The sequence below is a fragment of the Chenopodium album genome, chromosome 4, assembly GCF_948465745.1.
Source record: "Chenopodium album chromosome 4, dcCheAlbu1.1, whole genome shotgun sequence".
Lineage (NCBI taxonomy): Eukaryota > Viridiplantae > Streptophyta > Magnoliopsida > Caryophyllales > Amaranthaceae > Chenopodium > Chenopodium album.
Window position 1 is genome coordinate 74,495,269 of NC_137837.1, and position 27,753 is coordinate 74,523,021.

The following is a 27,753-nucleotide window of genomic DNA, read 5'->3' on the forward strand; positions in this document are numbered from 1 at the left end:
AAAATTATCGGAAATAATCCCACCTTTGGGCCACCCGCTAAAAATAATCCAATCTTTGGATTATTTTTTAATGACCTTTAATAATAACAATCTTTTTTAAATGGTCACAACCGGTCAATTAACTTGTTATAGCAAGTTACTTGACACGTATCGACACCTAATTGGTTAAAATTTTTTTTTTTTTTAAAAATTAACAAAATCAATTAATTTTAAAAACCACCCACCAGCAAAACAATCTCCCTCCGCGCCGACCACCCCTACCACCATAGCCGGTTGTGCCTTCCTCCACAGTCTTTCGAATCTGGTCGCATTGACCTCCCCCGTCTCTCGATGACAGCCTCGCTGACCACCCTTGCCCTCGATTCCCGACTCGCTGACCACCCCATCCCTCGTCCCCCGATTCCAGCCTCAGTTCCAGTTGCGCCGACATCCATTGTCCTCCGATTCTGATAGCGCTAACCTCCCCTGCCCCCGATTCGGTCTGCATCAAACTGCCCAATCATTTCTTAAGTTTTGGTTTGGTGGTTTTCGAATGATGGATTAATGGGGTATCGATTTTTCGAAGGGGGTTTTGAGGTTGGGTTGGCAAGGGTGGGATTCCGGTCGACGTGGTCAGGTGGCGGTGGTTTCGGGTTTGGGTGGGATGTTGGTTCTAGGTTTTCGGTTTGGGCTTGGGCTTGGTTGGTGGTGGTGGTGGTGATGGTGGTATGACTGAAGTTGTTGGTGTGCAATTAGTATTAGGTGCACCATGGTGCAATTAGTATTAGGTGCACCATGGTGCACTTAGAAATAGGTGCACCAGGCCCAATCTATGCCCAATAGAGAAAGCCCAGATGAAAAAAGGCCACATGGAGTTCAATTTTTTTTTTTTAAAAATAATTGTTCTCCTTTCTATTCGCCATTTTTATCTTTATTTCATTTAAAAAAATTTCTCTCTCCTCTCGTAAATTAAAAATCTTCTTCGATTATTTCTTTTTGTATTTTCTGTCTCCTCTCACCAATTTTCTCTAGCCTATCATAAATTAAAAATCTTCTTCAATTATTTCTTTTTGTATTTTCTGTCTCCTCTCACCAATTTTCTCTTTCTAAAACTGCAATCCACCATGGCGAAAGACGAAAAACACACGAAAACATCACTCAAAAAATGAACAAATTATAAAATTGAAACAATATTCTACTGTATAATTGTCTTATTGATTTTTTTCTTAATTTTTTTTTATTTTTTTTTTGTAGAAAATCAAAATTAAATTATCTACTCCTACTGAAGAGGATGAAGATCAAAATCAAAATTAAATTAGCTACCTGAAAGGCTAAAACTTCAGATCAAATACAAGAAGCAAAAGAAAAGCCCCTAAAAACTTCTTATAAGACAATAGAAGCAACAAAAAAGCCCCAAAAAACTTCTGATAATATAAAAACCTCAAAAACCTCTGAACCCCTTATATAAACTTTTGAACCCTAATTACAAACCACTGAACACCGTACAAAAACCTCTGAACCCCTTACAAAAACTTCTGTACCCCAACTACAAATCATTGAACCCCCAACAAAAACCTTTGAACCCCCTACAAAAACTTTTGAACTCCCTACAAAAACTATTGAATCCCAACCACAAACCACTAAACACCCTACAAAAACCTCTGAACCCCCTAAAAAAACTTCTAAACCCTAATCACAAACCAATGAACTCCCTACAAAAACCTTTTAATCCCCTACAAAAACTTCTGAACACCAACCACAAACCACTGAACACCCTACAAAAACCTCTGAGCCCCCTATAAAAACTTCTGAACCCCAACCACAAATCACTGAACACCCTACAAAAACCTCTGAACCCCCCTACAAAAACTTCTGAACCCCAACCACAAACCTACTGAACACTCTACAAAAACCTCTGAACCCCTTACAAAAATTTCTGAACCCCAACCACAAACCACTGAACACCCTTAAAAAACATCTGCACCTAAAGACACTGCTGGACTTTCCTTATAAAGTACATAATGCCAATATTTTATTTTAAAAAAAATGATTACAAAATACATAAATCTCATAAAAAGTTCATAAATAATGTATCACTTGTTCAAAATTATAATTAAGATGTTCATAAATCCAAAAATATATGTTTGTAAAAATATATATTTATTGGAAACGTGTCCTACGTTCATATTTTTAATTAAAAATGTTCAAAATACCAAAATATAACCAAAAACAGAATTGTTCATAATAGAATACACAAATATCAATAAAAAATCAAAATAATATGAAAGCTACATATATTGAAACTCAAACCTAGCCATAGTGATTTAGATAAAGCAATCTCATCGGAAAATAATCATCTCCGTCGTCTTAACTACCTCTTCCTCGTCAAATCCGCCATTTTTAACTTCACTTCATTGGAAAAATTCCATTAACAAAAGCTTCAAATTGAAGGTTGAAGAAAACGAACTTTTTAATTAATGTATAGTCATTAACAATGGTGATGAAGGAGTTAAATCAAAAACAAAATAATGAATGAATTTAGGAGAAAAAAAATAGAGGAGAGAGAAATAAGAAATTAGGAATTGTAAGAGGAAGAGATGAAGGATCTCAATCTATGGTGAACAACAATGGTGATGAAGAAATAAATCAAAAACAAAATTATGAATGAATTTAAGAGAGAGAAAAATAGTTTAAAGAGAAGAAAGAGGAGAGAGAAATCAGAAATGAGGAAAGTGTGAGAGGAGGAGAAGAGAGGAGAGAGAAAATGATGTTGGTATTGTATTGACAAATTGTAAAATACGTGGCCTCTTATTAAGGATGGTGCACATATTTTAATAGGAAAAATGTAATATAATAATCCCACCTTTAGTCGGTCTTCCATAAACAATCCCACCTTTTGAAATTCCAGAAACAATCCCACTTTTGACCCTCATCTTCCACTAACGATCCCATTGACCTACAACTTGTTAAGCAGGTAATTTTTTTTTTATTTTTTAAAACTATACTCCTTCTCAAGCCACCGGTCCAACCACCACCCAACACTCACTCCTTACCGCCACCCCCACCCACCAAGCCACCACGAAACTCACCGACTACGCCGGAAAATCCAATAACCACCACCGAAACCCAACCCCCACCACGAAAACTCCACCCACTGCCACGAAAAATCCCACCCAGCCCCCTGAAAAGCTGAAACTCAATCCCCAGCCACGAAATACTCCACCCCAGCCCCGAAAAACGTCACCCATCGTCTCCAATTCGATTTTTGGTTTGAAATTAAACACAAATTATTATTTCAATCATCTGAAAAATCGAATTGAAAGGGAATAAATTGATGAATTCAGAGGAGAGGGAAACATACCAAAGAGAAGAGAGAAAGAGCAGGAGAAGGAGAAAGAGGGGTTCTGGGCGGCGGATTGGGTTGGGTTTTTGGGGAAGCTAGGCGACTGCAGCTGCTGATTTCGGGCTTCAGGGGTGGGGTTCCGGCGCCTTGGAGGGGTAGGTTGGGTTGCCGGGGAAAGCAAGGGCGGGGATGTGGAGGGGATGCGGTGGCGGGATGGGGAAGGGATACGGTGGCTGGGCTGGGGGTTTTGGTTTTGGTTTTTTTTTTTTATTATTTTTTTTATTAGTTTGTTTTTTTTTTAAAAAAAAATTAGGTTAAACCTATTAAAACCTGACACGTGTCTTATAACCTATGAACACAGGTTATCAAAACAATCCAACCGGTAAAGGATTGTTAATTGAAGATGGGGGTCTAAGGTGGGATTGTTTCTGGAATTTCAAAAGGTGGGATTGTTTATGGAAGATCGACTAAAGGTGGGATTATTAATTTACATTTTTCCATTTTAATATGCACCATGGTCCATATTAAAATTTGTCGTTGGTGTGTGTGTTTTTTTAATATTATTATTATTATTTTTACCAATCAAGAGATGACAAGTGTAAATTAATTTTTTTTATAAAAAAAACCTACTCAATCGGTTTCAAGTCACCTGTGACCATTTAAAGAAGATTGTTATCAAAGGTCAGATTATTAAAAAATAACTCAAAGGTGAGATTATTTTTAGCGGACGACCCAAGAGTGGAATTATTTCGGGCATTTTTTCCTTTTTTTTTTTAATAGCTTTAACTTAAAACAACAATCTATATCTATATCTATACTTAGTATTTAAAAACAAAAACCATCATTCTTATAATGCCACATGTACATTTCATTTTTTCTCCAAATGCCACATGTCACCTCATTTAATCTTTCTTTTTTTAATCCCTTTTCTCATATGAAAAAAAAACACTTTAATTCAGGGCCTGTTCCGATTGACTGAACTCAGCTAAATTGAACTGAACTGAACTGAACCGAGCTGAACTGAACTGAACTGAACTGAACTGAACCGAGTTGAACTGAACTGAACTGAACTGAACTTATTAATTAGTGATTTTTAACTACGGATTAGTGATCTTTGATTATTTATTGATTATTTATTGATATTTATTACTATACATATGTGTATATACAAATGTACATATTAAAATATTTACGAAAAATATACTATATAATTATAATTATAAAATGTATGGAAAATATATTATAAAATGTATGGAAAATATATTAAAAACTTGAAACCTCTAATTTTCTCAATGAGATTAACATTAGAAATATGTTTCAAAAAAATAGAACTATTTGAACAATGAATTGTATCAACATTATTATTGTTATTGTTATTATTATTATTATTATTATTATTATTATTATTAATTATTGATAATTATTATTATTATTTATTGATTATTATTATTAGTGTTATTATTAGTATTATTATTATTATTCTTATTCTTATTATTATTATTATTATTATTATTATTATTATTTATTGATGATTATTATTATTTATTGATTATTATTGTTAGTATTATTATTATTATTTCAATTATTATTGTTATTATTATTATTATTGTTAATATTATTATTATTATTATTATTATTATTATTATTATTTTTATATACTATTTATTATTATTATTTTTGTTGTTGTTGTCGTTGTAATAAGATCTTAAAAGAATGAAATTTGGCTTTATATCATTAGCAATATCATTAGACATAAATTAAGAGCTGAGCTGAACTGAACTGAACTGAACTGAACTGAACTGAACTGAGCTGAACTGAACTGAACTGAACTGAACTGAACTGAATTGAACTGAACTGAACTGAGCTGAACTGAACTGAACTGAACTGAACTGAACTGAATTTCAACGGAACAGAACAGACCCTCAGTACATGTATAATGATTGAAGGTTGTTTGGCTCACTTTCCTCCACTTTAATTTCTACTACAATTGCATTTAATTGTCACCTCTTCTTCTCCTCTATAAACTATTCATTTGCCAATATAAATATATTAAAAAATAATTATATATATTGTATACCTATTAATAAACCGTGCATTGCACGGGCCAGAAAGCTAGTTTATTATCAATAACTAAACCTCATTTTATTTTTTATCTTTTGGTGATGTGGACGGTATTATGGAAAAATTTATAACATGGTATAATAATTAAGGAATTTTGCATGGTTTGAATATTTTCCATGAAAATCGCTCAATTTTAAAGGAAAACTATATACGAAATACTTTTTAAAGAGCAAGTTTGTTTTAAACTCTTATAAGACCCGCTCTATCTCATAATTAGAAAATTTGTACTTCCTCCGTCCCCGAATGAACGACCCATTTAGACTAATTTTAGTTCAAAAAAGAATGACCCATTAGCATTAAAATACCCACCAATTTGCAATAATATTTGTGCAAAATTAGCTTCCCCATATAAAATTTTGTTTTTCCATATACTTTTATTACTATCTCTCTCTATTTTTTTTTTTTTTTTTTTATAAAACTCATGTAAATTTATCTTTCCAATATACTTTTACTACTTTTTATTTAACTTAATTAATACCCATTTATAACCTAATAACCGTGGCAGGTCATGACATTTAATTCTTAATACCACATAATCTGTAACGGAGGTAGTAAGTTAAAAGGTAATAGGGCTACAAGGCCTCCAAGTCTCCAACCATACCTGTCTCTCAGTTCACTTGTCCGTTGAAGCGTAGTTGACGTTCTCCGTTAAATCTAATACTTGTATCCTCCATTGAAGCAGTTTCTGAAGTAAGTTGTTTGTTTTTGTTATCATCATATCAATTTCACAATCTAGGGTTTATCTTTGATCTAATTCAATTTAATTGTCAGTGCATTAAGAGTAGGGTTCGAAAATCTGAACGATCGGTTCGAAATTCTATGATTATGATACCATTGTAACCAAAAGAAAAGAAATTTAAGAGCCTAATTTGATTATTGAATCAAATATCTCTAAAATTATGTGAATTTTCGATTAAATTTGGTTGCAATTGTACTGCCCAACCCTTTAATGTTTAGGAAGGATTGATTTATGAAATTGAACCTCATTTCCCTCCTGCCCTGCCTCTGCAATTTGGTCGTTTACAGGTTGTTGCTAAAAAAAATGAAACTAAACAATCTGTTTATTCTAATTTACTTCAGAAAAAATCTGTCATCCATTTACATGTAATTATTTTTCCTAATTAATACTCTGTCGTATCATTTTGGATTAAGGTTTTGTTGTTGTTGTAATAATCTGTTATCAATTTACAGATATGGATTTGGGTAAAAAAACAGGTAGGGATATTTTACGGAGGTTACTCGATCAACGTGAAGTGGGGGCTAACATTGGTTCCGATACTACGCCTCTGCTCGAGGTGTTTTCTGTCAGCGTAAATACAAATGATTGTGATTGTTGTGAGATATATGGCACTATTATAGCTACTAATGGATTAGGTCATGTATTTGATCTCTACAAACGGCAACGCAACAACCCTGAGGTTATTGAGCCGAATAGGGATGGCTACACTCGTTACTTGTCATTAACTGGACTTAAGGATGGTCGTGTCATTATACCCTATGATTATGTTGTTGTGGAGGTGGAGCTAAGGGATAGGGCTCGAAGTGATGTTGTCATTGCTAAGGGAAAGTTGAGCTTCAACTACAAAGAAACCTTTTACACAGAACATGGAGCTGAAATTGTTTTGGGTGAGGCCGGATTTGTGACTCTGCATTATGCCACTTTTCCTTATGCAGTGACAGGTTCTGTGGATGTGTTTTTCTTCAGCAAAGACGATGATTATGATATATTAGACTATGATAGTGGTGTTGATTATACTGATTATGATACTTCTGCTTATGGAAAGGACGATGGTGCTGATGTTTATGGAACTGTTGTTGCACGTACAAAGTTTCCTGGGAGTGTCTCCTATGGAGACAATACGACTATTTCAAGTATACTTTTAAAATTGTCACGTGATGAATGTGTACGGGTCAAGTCTAGATCATCTATTGAGCTATCAAGGTCCATGGTTGCTATGCCAGTTAATTCAAATTCACCCCTTGAAATATATGTGGATTTTAAGTATAAGGATGGAAGCAGACTAGCTAATGGGGTCTTAGAGTTTCCATCTAATGACTGCAGCCACTTTAAGATGGATGTAGTGGGTGAAAATGGGCGTATTAGAGTGCGAGTGAAATGGGGTAATGCATATGAGTTGCGTTACAAAGGAAGTGATTTGAAACGCTGTTTGAATGAAGAGAGCGAGTTTGATGAACTGATTAAAAGGCAGCGGGTAATTTTTTTTATTTGGTTGTTGTATTGTATCTTTTCATGTGATATTGCCTTTCTTTTCCTATGTATTTTTTAATGGGAAACTGGTTTATTGTCTCATCTTACATTTGATGTTTGTTATATCTGCAGTATTTTGCTGATCCACAACCCTCAGCATCCTTCTCGTGTGATGATTGGTAGGCTGCTATCTCTTATTTGACACTCTTGTGCCACTAGTGTATTTTTATAGATTAGTCATATGGAGAGTGGGAGATAGCTCAATTAGTTAGAGCATCCTCCTGATTTTAGGAGATTTTGGAATCAATTTTCATCACTCGCCCTTATGGCTCTTTAAACACCAAGAATAAAATAGATTAGTCATTAGGTTTTTAGTCACTTACCCATTGTAGTTTGGTGGCAAAATGAAGAGAAGTGAGAGTTTGGAGGAGATGGTGAATGAGAGAGGATAGGAGGAGGAGTGGGTTATAATTATAATTATCAGAAACTACTACCTTTTATTTTATATTCCATTACCTTTAATTTTATTTCTCTATTTCCAAGCATGCTCTAGATGTGTTTTGAACTAGAAAAAGCATGCTTGCCTTCCTTTATGTTTTGTTTTTTTTAGTGAAGTTGGTTTAATCTGTATGCGGTATTGAATTCTGATTATCAGGTCTCCACTGGTTTTGCCGACATCACATGTGACGAGAGTCAAGAAACCCGTGCAACTACTAGAAGTGTTTTCAGTTGGTATCGGTAGCAATGATATGAAGCCTCCCTTTAAGCTCTATGGGAGGATTAATGTTCAAGGTATGCAATATGTTCATCTGTTCAATAGAGATGAGAATTCTCCTCAGATATGTTTTGATAAAATTGAGGTCAAATACTGTGGTCGTGTTGGCTTATCGGCTATGAACGATTTTGGCATTTATCTTGACCTCAAGGATGCTAAGGGTAATGTTTTTGTTAAAGGATTTGTTTCGTGGACTTTTCGCTTTTTTGACAAATGGTATAACAAACGGATATGTTCTGTTATTCGAGGGGATCATGGATATGTAGCACTGCATTACATAATAATTGAAGATGGAGCACACGCTAAAGTGAATGTCTTGGTAAAAAACAATGATAGTGCTTTGAGCTTGTTGCCCGTAAAGTTTTATGGGAGCATTGTTGCTCGGTATAGCAACTATGAGTATTCAACCTCCTATGATGTGAAATACTATCAAAGTGTTCTTTTTGAGAGAGGTTTAGATGATCCTATAAATGACCTTAAAAACGATGGTTCCTTGCCGTTGTCAAAATCTCTTGTTTCTTTGCCAAAAAAGTCCTCTCTAATTATAAAAGCAGATTTAGTAGTTGATGGCAGCTTAACTTCTGAATCAAGTGTTGATGTTGATTATTTACAAGGTAGTGCAGAGTTTAATAGTGATGGACAATCTTCGGCGGAGATACAGGGAAAGAACTATTCTATTGATATATTAGTTACATGGCCTCAGTTCAGGTAGTTTGTTTGTAACATATTACCTATGAATTTTCTATTTAGGCTTTTTTTTTTTTTTTTTTTTTTTGAATTGTACTATTGGCTGGATCTTAGTTAGCAACAACCTTACAATTAACCATAAACAAGATTATGTGGAATTTCCAACAATGTCTATTTCCGTCAGTATGTTATTTTGAGATTTTTACAGTTTATGATACACAATGTCTAGTTCAAGTATGATACAGAATAAACAGTAATATACGGCAGTTGAATCCAGTTCAAACTAACAATACAAATTCATGCAGGTTTGAGAGGGGTTAATATTTTAACCAAAGTATCGAGCAGATTCATGCTTAACGTGTCTGCTTGTATTACTTGTACCATATCAAAAAGATCATTACTTCCACACTTGATCATACTCAGACTATATGCCGCCGTCTGTTTTACTTTGGTCCATAAACCTTGACCCCTCGTACTTTCACAACAATCGACCCATCCCGGAGTATGCTGACTTCACCAGGGGTTTGACCATTATTCGGGCCAATTGGGGCAATTCTAGTGGGACAAAGGGTGTTTTAATGATTTCCATGTTTAGAAGGAATAGATTGTTGGAAATCAATTTGAATGGACTGTCTAATCAGATTATGCATTGACAAAAATGGTGCTTATTATACCAGGCCTTGAATATTCTCGTTGAGATGTACTCCCTCCGTTCCACAATGATGTTCCTGTTTTGAATCTTTGACTTTTTTAAGAAAGAGAGAATCTTCTAAATTTCTCTTAATCTATAAGAGTAAATATAGTCATGTGGGATCTAGTTTGATTCGTCTTGGTGAGTAGATTATTAATATCTAACTTTTATAATTTTTGCTAGTGTGAGATTAAAGATATTTGCGGTCAAAGATGGGTAAAATTTTGCATCGATTTGCGAAACAGGAACATCATTATGAAACGGAGGGAGTACCTTTTTTTTTTTTTTTTTTGACGAGTTGAGAGGTACCTAATGAGTAGTTCACCAGCTAACAAAGTGACTGATAAGCAATAGCCTTTGTGCTGGTGTCTATGGTGGTGTGTTTGTTTTACCTTTCTTTGTTTCACATGACAACATAGTTTACTTCTCAGTCTTCTCAATACATGTAAGCAATTGGTGATACTTTAGGCGAGTTTTTTTTTTTTTAAGCATTCGCATCCTCTTCTTTACACAAACCTTTCTATTTTTTTTTTTAAATGAAAAAGTGGGAAAACCCGAGAAACAAAGCAAAAAAAACAGAAATTAACTAACAAACCAGGGTGAAGTAACCCCAACTATGTCCTCCTAAATTAGGTTTCTTATTTCGATTGGAGGATCATTGAAATGAGTGACCTTCTCTTCAAAGACAACTCCTAAGTTAGCCAAGCGGTCGGCTACTTTATTTCCCTCCCTAAAGCAATTAACTACGACATTACAAAAATAGTTACTAAGATTTCGATAGTTGTTCAAGATGTGGTAACACTCACCTCCTTGATATAGTGCATCTTTAAGCGCTTCAATGCATGCTTGGTTCGTTGTTTATTTGAATTACTAGCTTCACAATGCCTTTGACAGCCATTTGTAGCCCTATTTCTAGTGCTAAAAGCTCAACCCCGTAGGAATTGCACATCCCAAATTTTGCTGCAAAGCCTTGCATAAACTTACCAGGTTAGTCTCTTAGTACCCCCCTCCTCCACCAACTAGACCTGGTGCTCCCTTAGCTACACCGTCAGTGTTGAGTGCGAACCAGTTGGAGGGAGGTGCTATCCAACGAACAAAAATCTCATGCTTCGGTTTTCTCCCTAGATTATTTCCTTGAATGGAATAGATCAGCATTAAGAGCATTCCAGGTTTCTTCAACACGAGCTCTAAATCTACCAAAGTGTGGTTCAAAGCAAGTTGGCCACTTGTCTGAATGTATTTCTTCCATGGCCACTTTAGTTATTTTTAATATGAAAGTAACTCTTAAATTTAGTTATTTTACAAGAAGACTTTTCAATGGGTACAATAAAAATATAAAAGTCTAAAAGTGGAAGAAATTCATTCAGACAAGTAGCCATTAAAAAGTCTTCTTGTAAAAATAACTAAATTTAAGATCGAGTTAGTTTCATATTAATTTCTCACTCTTTTCAACTGCGCGAATGATGGATTCAAATGATGTGTATTGTTGTACGGGTGACAAAATGGATGCGGATGTAGCAGATTGAATAGCGAAATGATTCAGATGAAGTTCCACTCAATCCGAATCCTATCCATTGCTAATATCCCTCCATCACTTTTTTGTGGTTATGTACTTATGTTCAAATTAGATTAGCTACTCTATACTCATGATTTGTTGCTGAGTTCTACTAGCTAGTGGCTCAAATATTGTGGAATGTGGAAAATCGATACTAATTGCAAAATCCGTATGTAGCACTCACAACATGGATTTAATTCATCCATCCGTTGTTTATATTACAACAAATAATATAAAACGTAAGTATTTGTGTTAATATACTACTTGTATGACAAGGAAAAAAAAAAAAAAACTTTGTATGAAAATAAATACGTAGTAAATGTACTCCATCTGTCAAACAAAATAAAACTAAAATAAATGAATGTACTCCGTACATATACGTGATGGATGGAATTAACCCAACACAAGTACACAACAATCACCTATTTGAGGTCTATACAATGAAAAGCAACTAAAATTTGGGAAGGAATATGGCAATCAGTAGCAACTAGCAACCAATCAGAGATGAGGACACTCTACGTCTCTACAGAAGCAGAAAAAATTAATTAAGGAATCACTAAAGATGAGAGGTACATTGGTTTAATCTCAACATCTGATTCTGCAGCAGCAGACCAGTAGTACAAGACGACAATTTTATTTTATTTTTACAAAAAAATAGCAATAAAATACTCCGTATAACAACATTCAATCAACAATAAATAATTAATAGGAAAATTTGATTCTAATAATCCAACCTTTTGCCCGGCCTTATTGTTAAATTCAAGGAATTCTGGAGAAAACGGCTTAACCTTTGTATTGATAATAAACACACATATATACACAATACATTAGGAAACCTAATAAGCCTAAAACTCCTAATAAGATAAACTTAACATAAATACAATATGACCTGTAGAAACATAGGAGGTAGAAATATTATCGTTTATCAACTCATCACGAACAAAATGACAGTCTACCTTAATATGCTTCGTACATTCATGAAATACCAGATTCTTGGCGATATGCAAAGCCGACTGATTATCATAAAACAACTGCATAGGATTAGAATGCTTAACACCAAGAACAAACAACAACATTTTCAACCATTTCAACTCACGAGAAGTAAGAGCCATAGACCTGTTTCCGGCTTCAGACGAGGATGTGGCTACAGTAGGCTGTTTCTTAGTCTTCCAAGAAACAGGTGAACGACCTAAGAAAATAAAATAACCTAACAAGGAACGCCGACTCAACGGGCACGCCGCCCAATCACTATCACAAAACGCAGTCAAGCGTAAATCCGTCGTAGGTCCCAACAAAATACCTTGTCCCGGACTACCCTTAAGGTAGCGCAAGACACAAATGGTCATATCCTAATGAGAAACCTGTGGAACACTCAAAAGTTGTGCCAAAACATGCACTGAATAACTCAACTCAGGTCGAGTGACCGACAAATAAACCAAACGACCAACCAAACGACGATACTGTTCTAGTTGAGCGAACGGCTCACCGGAAGCATGTGCAAGACGATGATTCTGCTCCATCGAAGTGTAGATGGGTTTACAACCCAACATTCCTGCCTCAGTAAAAATATCAAAGGCATACTTTCGCTGAGAAAGAAAGAAGCCTTTCGGACTCCTAGCAACCTCAATGCCTAGGAAATACTTAAGCAAACCCAAATCCTTCATATAGAAGCATTTGCACAGATAATTAAGCTTTAAACCGAACAATCACATCATGAGAGGTGCCTGCAATAATCAAATCATCGAAATAAACCAGCACATGCAAAGAAACACTGCCTTGAACATAGCTAAACAGAGAGTAATCAGCATATGAGTTTTTAAACCCAAAACCTCGCAGAGCACTAGACAACTTTGAAAACCACTGTCTCGGGGCCTGTTTCAAGCCATATAAGACTTCCATAACCTGCAAACTTTGCCCGGTTTCGGAGTACCGTACCCTGGAGGAAACTGCATGTAAACTTCTTCATTCAAATCACCATGAAGAAATGCATTATGAACGTCCATCTAATGTAACTCCCAATTCAATGACACAGCAACAACAAGTAAAACATGTACCGTACCCATCTTAGCAACCGGAGCGAACGTCTCATTATAATCAACACTTTCGACCTGTCGGTTGCCATGAACGACTAACCGAGCCTTGAGACGTTACACCTTAGACTTATCGGTGTATTTGATTTTATACACCCAACCGCTACCAATTGCTCTTTTGCCAGGAGGAAGATCCTCAATGGTCCATGTGCCATTATGCTCTAAAGCGTCAATCTCATCCTACATCGCTTTATGCCAACCGACGCCTTTAACCGCCTCTTTAAATGAAGACGGTTCCTTTCCCTTAGTGATCGTCGCTAAAAAGCACCTGTGTCTTATTGAAAAACGATTATATTCAACATGACAAGCTATAGGGAAAGGTTTACCTGAGGAATGTGATCGAGGAGAGTTAATGTTTGATGAAGAGGGGTCTATATTTTCAGTGATGATGGTGTGAGTAACATAGTTACGATGCCATGCCGGAGGATGTTTTTCACGTTGACCGCGACCTAACTTCTCAGTCGAACTCCCCCTTAAATATTTCAGCGAAAGGAAAATATTTTCGTTAAAAATTTCTTGCTCAACAATTTTATTTGACCAATCATCACCAATAAATTCACCACGAGAGGGCGATAAACCACCGTCGGCCACCACCGGCTGACTGACCGCCGCCGAGGGAGTGGCAAGTCGGCCAGCGCTGGAGGTCTGCGCAGTCTGGTTGGCAGTGAGGGACTGCCCAGCTGGCTGCACAGTGGCGTGTTGCTGGGCAGTTTGGTCCACAACCAGGCTGCGGTGTGGAGCAGTTTGCTGCAACTTGGTTGCGCTGCACTGGTTGCCGCGAGACAGGGGGTTGCTGGGCTGCGGTGGGGACTGTGGGAGGAGTTGTTCCCCAAAATCAGCCTCATTGTCCATGCCATCAACCCCTTAAATATTCACGTCCTCATCCCACAACGGTGGGTTCGAAAAATACTTCTCCCACAATAAACGCCGCACTTCCAGAAGAGACTCCAAGTACGGGAATTTATCTTCAAAAAATTGCACATCCCGACTCACAACAAAATTCATTTGTCTCCAAATCATAGAGACGCCAACCCTTTTTCCCGTGAGGATAACCAACAAAGATACACTTTCGACTCCGAGAATCAAACTTGTCCTTAATTCGAGGACGATTTGCAGCATAAGCAAGGAAACCAAAAATACGCAGACTATCATAAGAAGGAGATTGTCCAAATAAAATCCGATTTACCTTTCAAAACCGGAGTAGGAGTGCGATTAATGAGATGCACCGCGGTCATAACACACTCTCCCCAAAAATATTTAGGCAACTTTGCTTGAAACCGAAGAGCACGAGCCACATTTAAAATGTGACGATGTTTACGCTCAACTTGACCGTTCTGTTGAGCCGTGTCAACACACGATGTTTGATGCATAATACCTTTTTGAGCAAAATACGACCCCAAACTAAGAAACTCTAGGCCATTATCACTACGAACGACCTTCACCTTCCGACCAAACTGTGTTTTAGCCATAGCACAGAAGTTGCGAACCAACTGAGAAGCCTGATATTTACCAACCATCAAAGACACCCAAGTGGCACGAGAAAAATCATCAACAATGGTTAGGAAATAACGAGCATTACAACTTCAAACAATTTTATTCGGACCCCAAATATCACAATGAATTAAATAAAAAAAATTAGATGCTTTATTCATACTTAACGGAAAAGAGTTTCGGGGTTGCTTCCCCATAAAACAAATAGAACAGTCAAAAGAACAAACATTGTCCCTACTATGAGTACTACGATTACTAGAAACTCCCGGAAGAGAGTTCACAACTTGCATTAACGGAATCCCGAGACGCCTATGCCATAACAAACTTGCATCTGAAATAACCACTTTGTTCGCCTGCAGATTCCGAGCACGAACCGGACAATATAGACCCCATCACATTGGACCCCCGCTCCAATCAGGTTCCTCAAACTACGATCCTGAATAATGCATAGCTTGTCAGTGAACATAATAAAATAGCATTGTTTTTCTAATAATTGAGGCACAAATAACAAGTTGCATTTAAGAGCAAGAACATATAAAACATTATTAAGAGTTAAATTATCAGATAAAATAACTCTTCCTTCCTTTGTTTCCGTCGTGCTCTTCCTATTGGGTAAACCAACAAGCGAACAGATGTCATGTAAATCAGTGTAAAGATCAATATTACCAGACATATGATTTGAAGCTCCAGTGTCAATGAGCCAATCAATGGAATTATACGTACCAAGTTTGTTGCCATTTGACGAAGAACCAGCCTTGGCACCCTTTACCGCATACATGAGTTCCTTCCATTGAGCATCAGAAATCGTTAGAACACTCCCACGAACAGAATCAGAAACAGGCTCATTATTACCACGAGAATTTCCAGCAACACCAACAAACTCACCCTTGCCCCTACCAGACGACTGACCACCACTACCTCCACGACCACCACGCCCTCCATGCCCCCCACCCGGGAAGCCATGAAGCTGATAACAGTGGTCCTTATCATGACCAGACCTTTTACAATAAGTACACTCAATTCGTTCGGAAGTTCGACCGAAAGCCGTACATGTTGCATTAAAACCAATAGTTGTAGAGGAAGAAGAGGTCTCATGTGCCTCAGACACAGATTGCTTACGCTCATCAACAACAACTTTAGCATAAGAAGCATTCATAGAAAGCAAAGGGTCACTCATCAACAAAGTAGACACCACAGAACCAAACTTCTTAGGTTCCAAACCAAGACAAAATTGATGCAACAACTCATTCTCATGCAACTTATCATATTCTTTTGCAGCGGAACAAGTACAAACAGGCAATTTCACATAACTAGACAATAAATTCTGCAATTTATTCAATTCATGCACCATGATAAATCGCAACGGAACGATCACATTGCTTACAATCAGCAATATCATGTTTCAATTCAAAAATACGAGGACCGTTACCAAGAGAATAACGATCTCGCAAATCATCCCACAAAGTTTTTGCATCATCAGGAATAATAACAGTAGAACGAATACTAACATCAAGATTATTATAAATACAAGCAACAACAGTAGAATTAACAATACCCCACTGTCAAAAATCCGGATGCTTGGGATCGGGTTGAACAATAGAACCATCAACAAACCCGAGCTTGCTCTTGGACTGAAGATTGTTGCGAATTGACCTCGACCACTCTTCATAGTTGTCGACAGTAAGCAACACCGGACAAATCACCAATTGAGAACCTTCACTCGGATGAAGATAATAATCGGTGAAAGGCTCATACTTAGGAGGAATTCTAATACCATGTTAAACTCAAGGAATTCTGGAGAAAACGGCTTAACCTTTGTATTGATAATAAACACATATATATACACAATACATTAGGAAAAAACATAATAAGCCTAAAACTCCTAATAAGATAAACTTAACATAAATACAATATTAACATAAGTAAACTAAACCGACTCTAATACTTATTTTATTAATCCCACCTTTCGATTTTTGCTGATTAATCCCACCTTTAGGTGACATCTTATTATTCTATTAGGCCAACCTGACTGGTTACCTATTCTTCAGGTAAATTTTTTTATTTTCAATTTTTTTTAACAAAACAAAAAGGATTTAAAATAAAAATAAAAAAAAAGCTTCAGCAACCACCCATGACCCACCTTCCCCTAAGCCTCTCCCAAGTCCCCCATGGATTCCGGCAGCCTATATCACCCAATTCCGGCCAGTCCTTCCCCTTCCCCCTAACCTCCCTTTTCCAACTCCCCATTCCTTAGCTCTCTCTTTCACTGTCTCGACCAACCCTTCATTGGAAACCCTAAACAACCTGCCGGCCACTGTTTCCCCTCCCCTTAACCGCACTTTTCCGGCCAACTTGTCCCCCTTCCCCTCTCTTTTCGGCCAACACTAAAAAATCCCTGAAAATCCTCAACAAAAACTCTTAAAAAACCCCAATCGAAAACCCTTGAAAACGTCGGAAACCATCATCAAAACCCTTGAAACCCAAACCCCCACCCACCAAAATTGAAAAGGGAAACTAGGTTGGGGCTTCGAGTTTCTGCCGGACTATATAACAGGGGTGGCAGGGGGTGGTCGTGGTCGGTGACCCATCGAAATTCTTGAAGCCAGAAACCTCAACCATTGAAACTGAAAAAGGAAACTAGGCGGGGGTTTTGGTCGTGGTTGGTGATTGGGGTGGCTAGGGAAGTAGGGAAGGGCAGCTAGGGTACGTGGTTGGGGAAGGGCGATAGAGGTGGCTGGGAGTGTATCAGGTTTCATGGAGGTGAGGGGTAGGAAAGCGGGTGTAGGGGGGAAGAAAAGAGGAAAGAGGGGAAAAAATATTAAATTTTTTTTTTGTAAAAAAAAAAAAATCAACCAATCGTAGTGAGACACGTGGATAGGTAACCTACTGTAGAAGGTGGGATAACCGGTTGGGTCGGATAAAATAGAAAGGGGTGTAAAGATGAGATTAATCAGCAATAATCCAAATGTTGGATTAATAAAATAAGACCGGCAAAAGGTTGGGTTATTAGAATCAAATTTTCCTAATTAATACTCCCTCCGTTTTTTTTTATATGCATCACTTGGTGATGCGCGGAGTTTTAGAAGGGTAATATAATATTGTGTGTGGATGAATAATTTATTATAGTATAAGTAAGATGGGGGCCATGAAAGAGAAAGAATGTGAGGGAGAGTAGATATTTTTATTATATAAGTGGGGACCATAGAGGAGAGAGAAATGATAAAATAATTTAAGTGAGGTTTAAAGTAAGAGAGAGAAATGATAAAATATAGTATAAAGTTTCCAAATAAGGAAGTGATGCATTTAAAAAAAACACCCATAAAAGGAAAGTGATGCATATAAAAAAAACGGAGGGAGTAACTAATATTATTACCACTGTTACATACTAATTGTAACTTTAAATTATTATTTGTAAGCAGTGTCGTCTTAGACATTTTTGGGGCCCGGAGCAAAAATTTTAATAGAGGCCCCGACCCTAAACTACAAAGTGTATTTTATATGTAATTCAGCAATAAATTATTTTACCCTTTATAATTGGTTAATTAAATAAAAAAATTTGACGGGCATCACAAAATTTGAAACAAGAGAGAGAAGAGACTGAGAGCAATAATATTTCCTCCCGTTTTTAAATACTTGCTCCATTTCTCCATACTCGGAGTTTTAGGAGAAATTGGAAAAAGTAATAAAATATGGAGGTAGTGGGATTGGTAGAATAGTAAAAAATTGTAAAAAACCAAAAGTATAGGAGAAATTGAAGGAGAGAGAATATAGAATTAATATTGTGGGGTTCATTTGGTGAGAGAAATTAATTAAATATTGTAAAAAATTTCAAAATAAGGAAATGGAACAAGTATTTGAAAACGGCCGGAAAAAGAAAGTGGAGCAAGTATTTAAAAACGGAGGGAGTACTCCTTTTATTTCATAATAATCTCAACACTATCACACATGTTAATATGCACATATTTGACTATATACGTGTATATAATCCAAAATTATTTTACATGACAACGTATGGTTTTTTTATATATTGATAAAAAATATTGTCAAAGTAATATAAGCATATGAATATTGAATAGCGTAAAAGTCAAGCAATATATTACAATTATCATTTAACGGACTTAGTAAAAGATTATTAGCATGGTTATGGGTATAATTAGTGATAATAAATAAACCAAATGTTTCTCATATATATGTAGTATTTAAAAATTCATTTTCACGTGTTACTCCCTAAACAAATACTACATATATGTAAGCCTTTGATTATAAATATATATAAGACACTTAGCCCACTTGTCCAAAACACTACTTAGCCCATTTTATAACTCATTTCCAATTGTTTACAATATAAACAATATATCACCTTCTTATTCTTGCCATGTGAGATAACCTCCCACATTATTGGAAATATTCCTACATTTTCCATCTGATCTCCATTACAAAAATTTTACAAAACAAAAAAAAAAAACATTCATACTATTATTTCTCGTCAAATCACTTGGTAAGCTTAAAAAAAATCTTAACTTTTAATCCTGGGTTTTGCTGGGGTTTTAGTGTAACCTATTATTTCTCGTCAAATCACTTAGTAAGTTTAAAAAAATCTTAACTTTTAATCATGGGTTTTGCTGGGGTTTTAGTGTAGCGTATTATTTTTCGTCAAATCACTTGCTAAGTTTACAAAAATCGTAACTTTTAATCATTTTGTTAAATGGGTTTTGCTGGGGTTTTAGTGTAACATATTATTTCATAATTTCTGGGCTTTTAATTTGTTGTGTTTGCTTTACATTGTAGTTTCAAGACCGCCGGAATTGTTGGTAGCTACCCGGAAGCCGTTCTAAGCATTGCCATTACAGCCAGCAAAGGTATGCACACTATCATTCTCTCTAGCTTGGGGTCTTGGGGCCGGGTACAAGTCAGAGGTTGATGTGGATCGACCCGAGTCGTGGTGGCTAAGTAGTAAGTAGGGTCATTTGAGTTTGCTCTCTCAAGTTAGTTTCAACCGCCCTATTACACTCAAGTATGAGGCGTTGAGTTGCTAAGGAAAGTTTACTACTTGCTAGTGTAATTACCAAAGTTTAGGGGTGAAAAAGTTGATAATGTTGGGGGGGGTGAAATTGGAAGAAAAGAAAATAATTTTTTAGGGTACATGCTAAATTAAGGTTATGGCAGGGGGGAATTTTATTAAATTTGCTAAGGAAAGTTTACTACTTGCTAGTGTAGTTACCAAGTTTAGGGGTGAAAAAATTGATATTGTTGGGGGGTAATTTTCGAGTTCTCATAATCGAGGGGGGGGGGGGGGGGGGGGGGGTGAAATTGGAAGAAAGAAAATAAATTTTGGGGGTACATGTAAAATTAAGGTAATGGCAAGAGGAAATGTGATTAATTTTGGGGTTAAAATTCCATGTACAGAGGAATACTATATTACTAGTAAATAAATGAAGGTGAAAAAAATGAAGAAAAAATAAGGATTAATTGGGCTGCCAAAAAAAATTGCTACTTGAATCTTTTAGATGTACAGACTTTTTATGCTTAAAATTCAATTTATGTGCACTTCTTGGTAATATTATCAAACTATATTACTAGTAAATTTTTCATAATTTTGAGATTTTTTACTTCATTCTTGATGTGGGTATTTTGGAATTTAATTCATTAATTACTTAGTTCATTTATGGCTGAAATGTGAGTTTTTTTTTTTTGGACATTAATGATTGTAATTTATATTTCTTTTTTTGTAAGTTGTTTTTGTGCTTCCATTACAAGCATTTAGCGTAGACTGAAAATTGTTTGACCTCGAAAAAAATTTTCAGGATAGTTATCTTATCATTTGCCTAAAATTTAATGCATTTAAAAATCAAGTTATATGTTAGACGGGACATTATATCCTTAGCTTGTGATTCTATTATATGAGATTTACTTGTTTATTAGTTGTATACTTTAGTGCAAGATAAAAATGGACTCATATTTGTGATGGTTTAATAGTTAGTAAATATACTGTCGTGTTCGAGTAAGTGTAACTTGTGACTTGTGATGGTGTCTATCATGGTGTTTGTGTATTATAATGTCAATTTATCGGGTAATATACGTTGTAGCATTTAAAGCGAGTTCACTTCGTGTTGGGTCAATAACAAATAAGACTTCGTAATATGAATTTTAGGGCATATGGTTTATGGCATTGTTAATGTGGATTAATGTAACTTTTGAAATGATATTACATGATATACTAACTGTTTTATTTCATTACAGTATGACGATCCGATATACTTCAGAATTTGTTGAGAACCTTCCCAATGAACATCAGGTAGAGTTTAAGATTGATGGGACTCGAACGGAAATTATAGGAAGTTATAGAAAGATGATACATATGGGTAGAAATCTGTGTGCTGGAAGGGAGGGAGCTGAAGTTGGTACTGATGATATCACTACAATCCCAACTACCGTGGAAGGAATTCCTCCGATTTTTACAATTTGGATAAGAGGGGACTTTGAGGGGTTTTATTTGGACATTCTTTTATTGGTGGGAAAGGGTGACAACTATCTCTATGCGATTAGAGATAGCACCGGATGGAGAGAAACTGAAAACCCTAAGTTTTCTGTTGTAGGGGCAACTACGTTTGCAGAGGGATTTACTGGTTCATACACCAACGTTAGGGGTGGCATATGGGAAGCGCGAATCAATTTTGGTTTGCGGGCTCTTATACGCGCATGTATTGCTCTACAACGGAGAAATGTAGACCATGCATCACCTTTTTTATGTGTTGTGGCAAATATATTCGAGGCGATTCGGTACCTTGTTATAGAAGAATATTTCATACGACAAATGGTCCAAGAATTGTGGTATTATGTCGATTCTGTGAATTTGTCATTCAATGCTAGAAGACTGATAAACTCGTGGGGTTATATTAGTACGAGTGTCCTAAGTTATCGGATTAATGGGATTTGGACATTTATTTGGAGTGATTTGGATAATGAAAATTATAGAGAGCAAGATTATCAAGATTTTAATATAACTGGAAACAACAGGGAGTGTAAAATCACTCTTCCTTTGGTACCAAAAATCATTGGTCTGCTGAAGACCTGAAAAGGTTGAAATAGAATTTTTTGCTGTTCCCCTCTATTCCCGTAATTCTGGAGTGGAGTAGAGAGGAGACAGCACCTTCTTTTGCTCTGAATTTCTGGCCAAAAGTGTGGAGTCTGCACGCTCTCCCCAGAGTCAAGATGTTTGCCTGGAGAGCTCTTCACAATGCTATTCCTACCAAGCAGGGTATTAATCGCCGTATTGCAAGCTTTGATCCAATATGCAGCATCTGTCAGGATGGTGAAGAGTTGGTGATTCATGCTCTGAACTCTGAAGGAGTGTAAATAAACGAAGGAAATCTGGAGAAGAAGTGGTGCTAGCGATAGGCTGCTAGCGCTCTTTGAGGGGTCAATCACCTTACAAAGCTCGATATCTCCAATCTGCGGCTCCTTCGATGAGTTGAGCAAGACGGTTTTGCTGGAGAGGTCAAAAAGCAGAACTGGACCAGTCGAACATCCATGCAGAGAGGCCAGGCCTTGAGCCACCCCCACTGATATACTACACCTGCTCACCCAATCTAAAAGAGTTCCTGAACTTCATGTAGGGAATCAAACAAAGTCCCTTTGAATGACATTTCATAGATGAGAAAAGCACTATTTGCAGCCAGTGTATAAGCTAGAGGAGTCATGATGTTTGAACTGTTCATCTTCCCTAGAGCCTCTAGCTCCTGCCCAAAGCTTCCATGGTTGCTTGTAAAGTAGTCGCATTGAGAGAAAAACCCCAAGAATCGCGATCAAACCACCAAAGAGTGCTGCACTAACTACCACTGCAATTTTGACAGCAATTGACTTTTTCCAGTCGTTGGTGTTTGGCCTATCTGGTGGTGGATAAGAAAGACCTGCATTTCCTTTGGTATCTACAATGACACTGCTACGAAATTTTGGAGTAACTCCAGAGAGATTGTTATTGTCAAGTAACAACCATGTTAAGCTCAGCATACTAGTTCGAAAGTCTGGAATCTCACCAGAAAATCTGTTGTTGGAGAGATCCAAAATCTCCAGGGAAGTCATCAGATCAAGTGATGCTTCGGGGATTCACCCTTCAAATAAATTGTGGCCGAGGTTCAGAGAATACTGTAAATTTCGGGGCATCAGAGGAATCTTCCCACTGAGATGGTTTTTCCCTAGCTGAAGTTCAATCAGAGAATTCAAGTTGCCAATGTTTTCTGGTATTGAACCAGCCAAATTGTTCTCCTGAAAATGCAGGTATTCAAGTTTGCCCAAGGTTGATATGGAAGTAGGTATTGGACCGCTAAGTGAGTTCCAGCTGATATTTAGGCTTGTCAAATTGGATAGCTGGGTGATTTCACTAGGAATTTTGCCAACAAAGTTGTTGAACTGAAGACTCAAAACTTGAAGCTGCTTCAGATTGCCCAATTCTGTGGGCAATACGCCCAACAGAATCGTTCTCAGCCAAGTTCAACAACCTTAACTTCTGACATGAGCAAACATCAACAGGTATTGTTCCATTCAAGGTGTTGCTTTCCAGCTCCAAATAAACCAAGCTCTGAAGCTTACTGAAATTGATCCCTTCAGGTACTAGCTATAATTTTATGAGGCCTAAAAAACCAGTTTACTGTAGACCATAGCACTAATGAGTGTGTCCTGTCATTAGAAGCACTTCTCCTGTAGAGTCCAATAGCAGTTAGATACCAAAGAAAGCGTGCTCAGATTGACAATAGCAGTTCAAGGAGATCAGCAACAATTCCTATTCGTGCAAATGCCAAATGGTATTGATACATGTACAGAATTATCGGACTCTACCCTTGGCCCTGAATCTCCAAGACGATACAGAAAAAGTGTCAGTGGGATGTCTTTGTGGCTTGACGGCTTTAAGAGGAGTAATGTTGTTTCTGCATCTGGTATACTTGAGTTTGCTTACAGGTTTGCTTTCCAAATTTACTTAAGTTTTTAGTGACCATGTCAAAAATATTTTGTTGAGGCAATAATAAGAATTTGGCAACCCTCTTCTTGTGATCATAGGGGCAAAGCTGAATTTGGGGAGTAAAATGAGAAATCTTATCAATCTGATTAATGCCACTTTTATAGATCGATCAATGGAGTTAATGTTGCTAATAAATCAATTATGTTTCATAACCTGGTGCTTAAAACTTGGTGTTAGATTTTGTTACATATATGGTGCTGTTTTGATTCTTTGTAATTCACATGAGAATCGTATAAGTAGGTACTAATTGCTTTCTTATGGTAATAAATAATTGTCGTAGCAGACCTCATTACAGCTTATCATGTCATATTGTCGTGTTTTTCTGGTGTCATTGCTTTGCTAAGAATGTAAAATTCAAGCATAATTAACTTCTTAATGTGTTTTTTGGGTCTCAGTATCTCAAGTGCTTTCTTTCTCCACTCTCTTTGTCAATATATCCTTGTTGGAGAGTGATTTCTTGTTGATTTCAAATCATGCCGAAACTACTGATATGGACAGAACTCTGATTGCACTTGACTAGATGACTATAAGCTGGCTACTTCTTTTGCAGGGATTTGCAGAAGATGACTCAGAATTTCACAACATTGGTTGGCCAGGGTGCATATGGTCCTGTGTACAAAGCTCAAATGACAACTGGTGAAATAGTTGCTGTGAAGGTGCTGGCAACTGATTCAAAGCAAGGGGAGCGAGAATTTGAAACAGAGGTAATGTCATATTTTAATCAGTGCTGCTTCTTAGCGCCAATATAATCTAACACCAAACTTCATCCTCAGATGTCATTACTGAAGTGCCCTGTGTGGCAGGTATGTTGCTGTCTGTTTTTATGCTGTAGTTATTGTGCTGATAGATTCTTATCTCACCTTCTTATATTGTCTGCTCTTGATCACAGGTTAAGCTGTTAGGAAGGTTGCATCACAGAAACCTCTTGAATTTGCTTGGATATTGTACAGAGAAGGGAAAAAACATGCTTATATATGCCTATACAGTAAGTCAACAAACCATATCTTCAGCATTTATGTGATTCTAGGTTAACATAGAAATAGGAGTGTTCTAGCCCTTCTAGGTGTCATTGCAATGATATGAAATAATGAGATTTGACCAACTTTTCTTCCAGAAGAATTAATTACTGTGCATGTAAATGGATACATTGAGATATGTTGAAAAGTTAAGATATTTGATTTTCACCTGTAGATTGACTGGCATACATCAATGATTAATTAAACTTCCTTGCAAACCTATTGTTGTGAACCTTTCTTACGTCGGAGCCTGCAAATTTGACAGGTTTCCTCATTTTCCAGCTTAAGTGATCCCATGCAAGGATAGTTGCAATTGGGGCTTCCGTGCATGCAACTATGCAAGCTTAGTTAGAAAGAGGTTCCTCTGTGAAATGTAGCTCTGTAGGAAGTTCTTGTCGGTTGAACTTCTAATTGGTATCCTCCTGTTCAGACCAGTGACACCAGTCCCATCAACAAAATCTATAATTGTCTGAGTATGATCTTGTTTCCCTTATCATTTATTAATCATTTATCCTTTTCTTATGATCTTCTAGAGCGTAATTTCTATTGCTATTCACGATAAGTGATGGAGGGTAGTATATGAACTGGGTTGAAATTTATTGTGAAATAGAACTACAGGATTTGAATTACAGTCTTAGGTTGATTATTCCAGTTTAGGTGTGCTGTATCTTGAATTTTGCTACATTCAAATAGATTCTACAAATGCTCATTTGGACCCTTTTCTTTTGATTTTGGCATGGTGGTATATCGAGGTATTTGGGCCTTTGGGGAACTAAATTCTTTGCTATGCAACTTATATACTGTTATAGCTGAACGATAAACTAAATGAACTGTTGTAGACTTGTAGTGTAATAACAAGTTTGGGGAATGCTTTGGGTCTGATATTCCTGTTTGTCTTCCATATGGTTGGTTCATTTTGGCAATAGGACATTAAAAAATTCTTCACAGGCCTCACCTCTATTCTGGCTTTAAATCATCAAAAATACATAACTTATGTTTCCAAATTCTTCACAGGCCTGGCAATAGGATTTAGATAAGCAAAATCTTGTTGTTGTGGTTTTTAATCTGATTTCTTCCTTCTGCTTTCAGGCAGTTCCTCCTGAATACATCGTGACATTAAATCTTCCAACATTTTGTTGGATCAGTCAATGAAAGCTAGGGTATGTACGTTGTTATCACATGTTCCTGCATGATGTAACTTTTTTATGCAGACTTTGTGAATTTGAGATGCTAGGAAGTCATGGTGGCAGTGGTGTCTTTTTGCTGATGAAAATGTTTTATGCTGAATCCAGGTGACCGATTTTGGGCTTTTAAGGGAAGAGGTGATTGACGGGCAAGTTTGCAATTTAAAGGGGACTTTTGGCTATCTTGATCCTGAGTATATATCCACAAGAACCTTTACAAAGAAAAGTGATGTCTACAGTTATGGGGTCTTGCTTTTCGAACTCATTGCAGCAAGAAACCCCCTTCAAGGTCTCATGGAGTATGTAGAGCTGGTAAGTTTATTATCACTTATTCAGAACGTATACATCTATTGCATTCGACACCTCAAGACTATGTCACTAGACCTGATAATATAGGACCCAGATTGTTATGCTTGATGCCTCTCTTCTCCCCGGAAATTATTTAGTTATGAATGACCCATAGCAATTTTTGGATCTTCATCAATGGCATGCTGGTTATTTTATTTTTGGATCTTCCCTGGGTTATTCTCTAGGCAGGAGCCAAATTAAGTAGTTGTTTCTTAATGTGTGCTTGATAATATGTCCAAAGAGGCTATTTTGATCCGGATTTTGTGTTGTCTTTTCAGAGAACTGTGACTTGGAGACGACGGTAGATTAGATTGTATATCCGTGCTGTTACTGTGGGGTTTGCCGATTGGTGTTATCGTGCCTGTCTAATTGTAGAAAAGCGATTTGGGGCAGCTTTACTCTTGCACGTTAAGGAACTTGTGGGTTGAAGGTTTTACAAATGTCTTGGTAAATGGTATGGAATGTAAATTTGTTGGACTTGCAAAGCTTGAAGAAAGCAGCATTAGTTAGCCAGTTGGGAAGTATAGTTGGCTATTAGTATGCTGAAAGGGGACATGCTTTTAGCCAAGGCAAGCTAATATACCTGCCCTGTTTCTGGTCCTGGTTGTGCACTTGTGGTTGTCTTCGAGTTACTTTTTAAAGAGGCAAATGTGGAGTCTTTTAGGCTTGAATCAATGGCAACTGCTCGAACTATTTGTATGATCAACATCGAAGTCTGCAAATACTCATGCTAGATTAGCTCTTGCTGCCTTCATCATTCTCTGTGCTTGGCTATCTGTGCTCTTTGCTCAAAACCCCTTATGTGTGATGTGTTGATCGCTATCGTATAGTCTTGTGCCATTTTCCTTATGATCCTGCTAATCTAGCAATAGCCAAATACTGTGTCTGATAATTTTACTTTCAATCCTCCACAACATACCATGCAAGATCTAAAGCCAAACACCTTTAGAAGTTGTCATTTTTAATTTTTTATTTAGTTTTAGTTGTATGACCAATCCCGACAAATTAATACCTTATATACGAATTATGTTAGACACATTACCATTATCTGAAATTATATCAAGAAACTACAGTTTTAACAACAAAAAATAAAGAGTTCATCTTCATGCCTTAACCATAGAAAAGAGATGATGTGGCAGTATAACAAGACTAATATCGAGCTTAAAAAGGGAATTTCCAGGTTACCCGTTGTGCATGGTGTTTTATTGAGACCAACCCCAGGTGAAGTCGGCATACTCCGGGATGGGT

The 27,753-nt window shown here is 36.7% G+C and overlaps 2 protein-coding genes and 2 pseudogenes across 2 annotated transcripts; 2 read left to right on the forward strand and 2 right to left on the reverse strand.

The window, feature by feature from the left end:
• Window positions 1-5,491: 5,491 nt before the first annotated feature.
• Window positions 5,492-9,386, forward strand: LOC145627283 (uncharacterized). Its single transcript, XM_081679681.1, has 4 exons — window positions 5,492-6,133; window positions 6,635-7,656; window positions 7,785-7,831; window positions 8,308-9,386. Exons 2-4 carry the CDS (start codon window positions 6,637-6,639, stop codon window positions 9,137-9,139), a joined length of 1,899 nt encoding a protein of 632 aa, XP_081535807.1. The 5' UTR covers window positions 5,492-6,133; window positions 6,635-6,636; the 3' UTR covers window positions 9,140-9,386.
• Window positions 9,387-14,598: 5,212 nt separating this feature from the next.
• Window positions 14,599-16,340, reverse strand: LOC145628139 (uncharacterized). The gene is made up of 2 exons (XM_081680456.1): window positions 15,316-16,340; window positions 14,599-15,031 (listed from the first exon to the last, which is right to left on the reverse strand). The coding sequence occupies exons 1-2, from the start codon at window positions 16,338-16,340 to the stop codon at window positions 14,599-14,601; spliced, it is 1,458 nt and encodes a 485-aa protein (XP_081536582.1).
• Window positions 16,341-22,606: 6,266 nt separating this feature from the next.
• LOC145628140 (uncharacterized) lies at window positions 22,607-23,599 on the reverse strand (annotated as a pseudogene).
• A 7-nt stretch (window positions 23,600-23,606) lies between these two features.
• LOC145628141 (calcium/calmodulin-regulated receptor-like kinase 1) lies at window positions 23,607-27,015 on the forward strand (annotated as a pseudogene).
• Window positions 27,016-27,753: the final 738 nt, after the last annotated feature.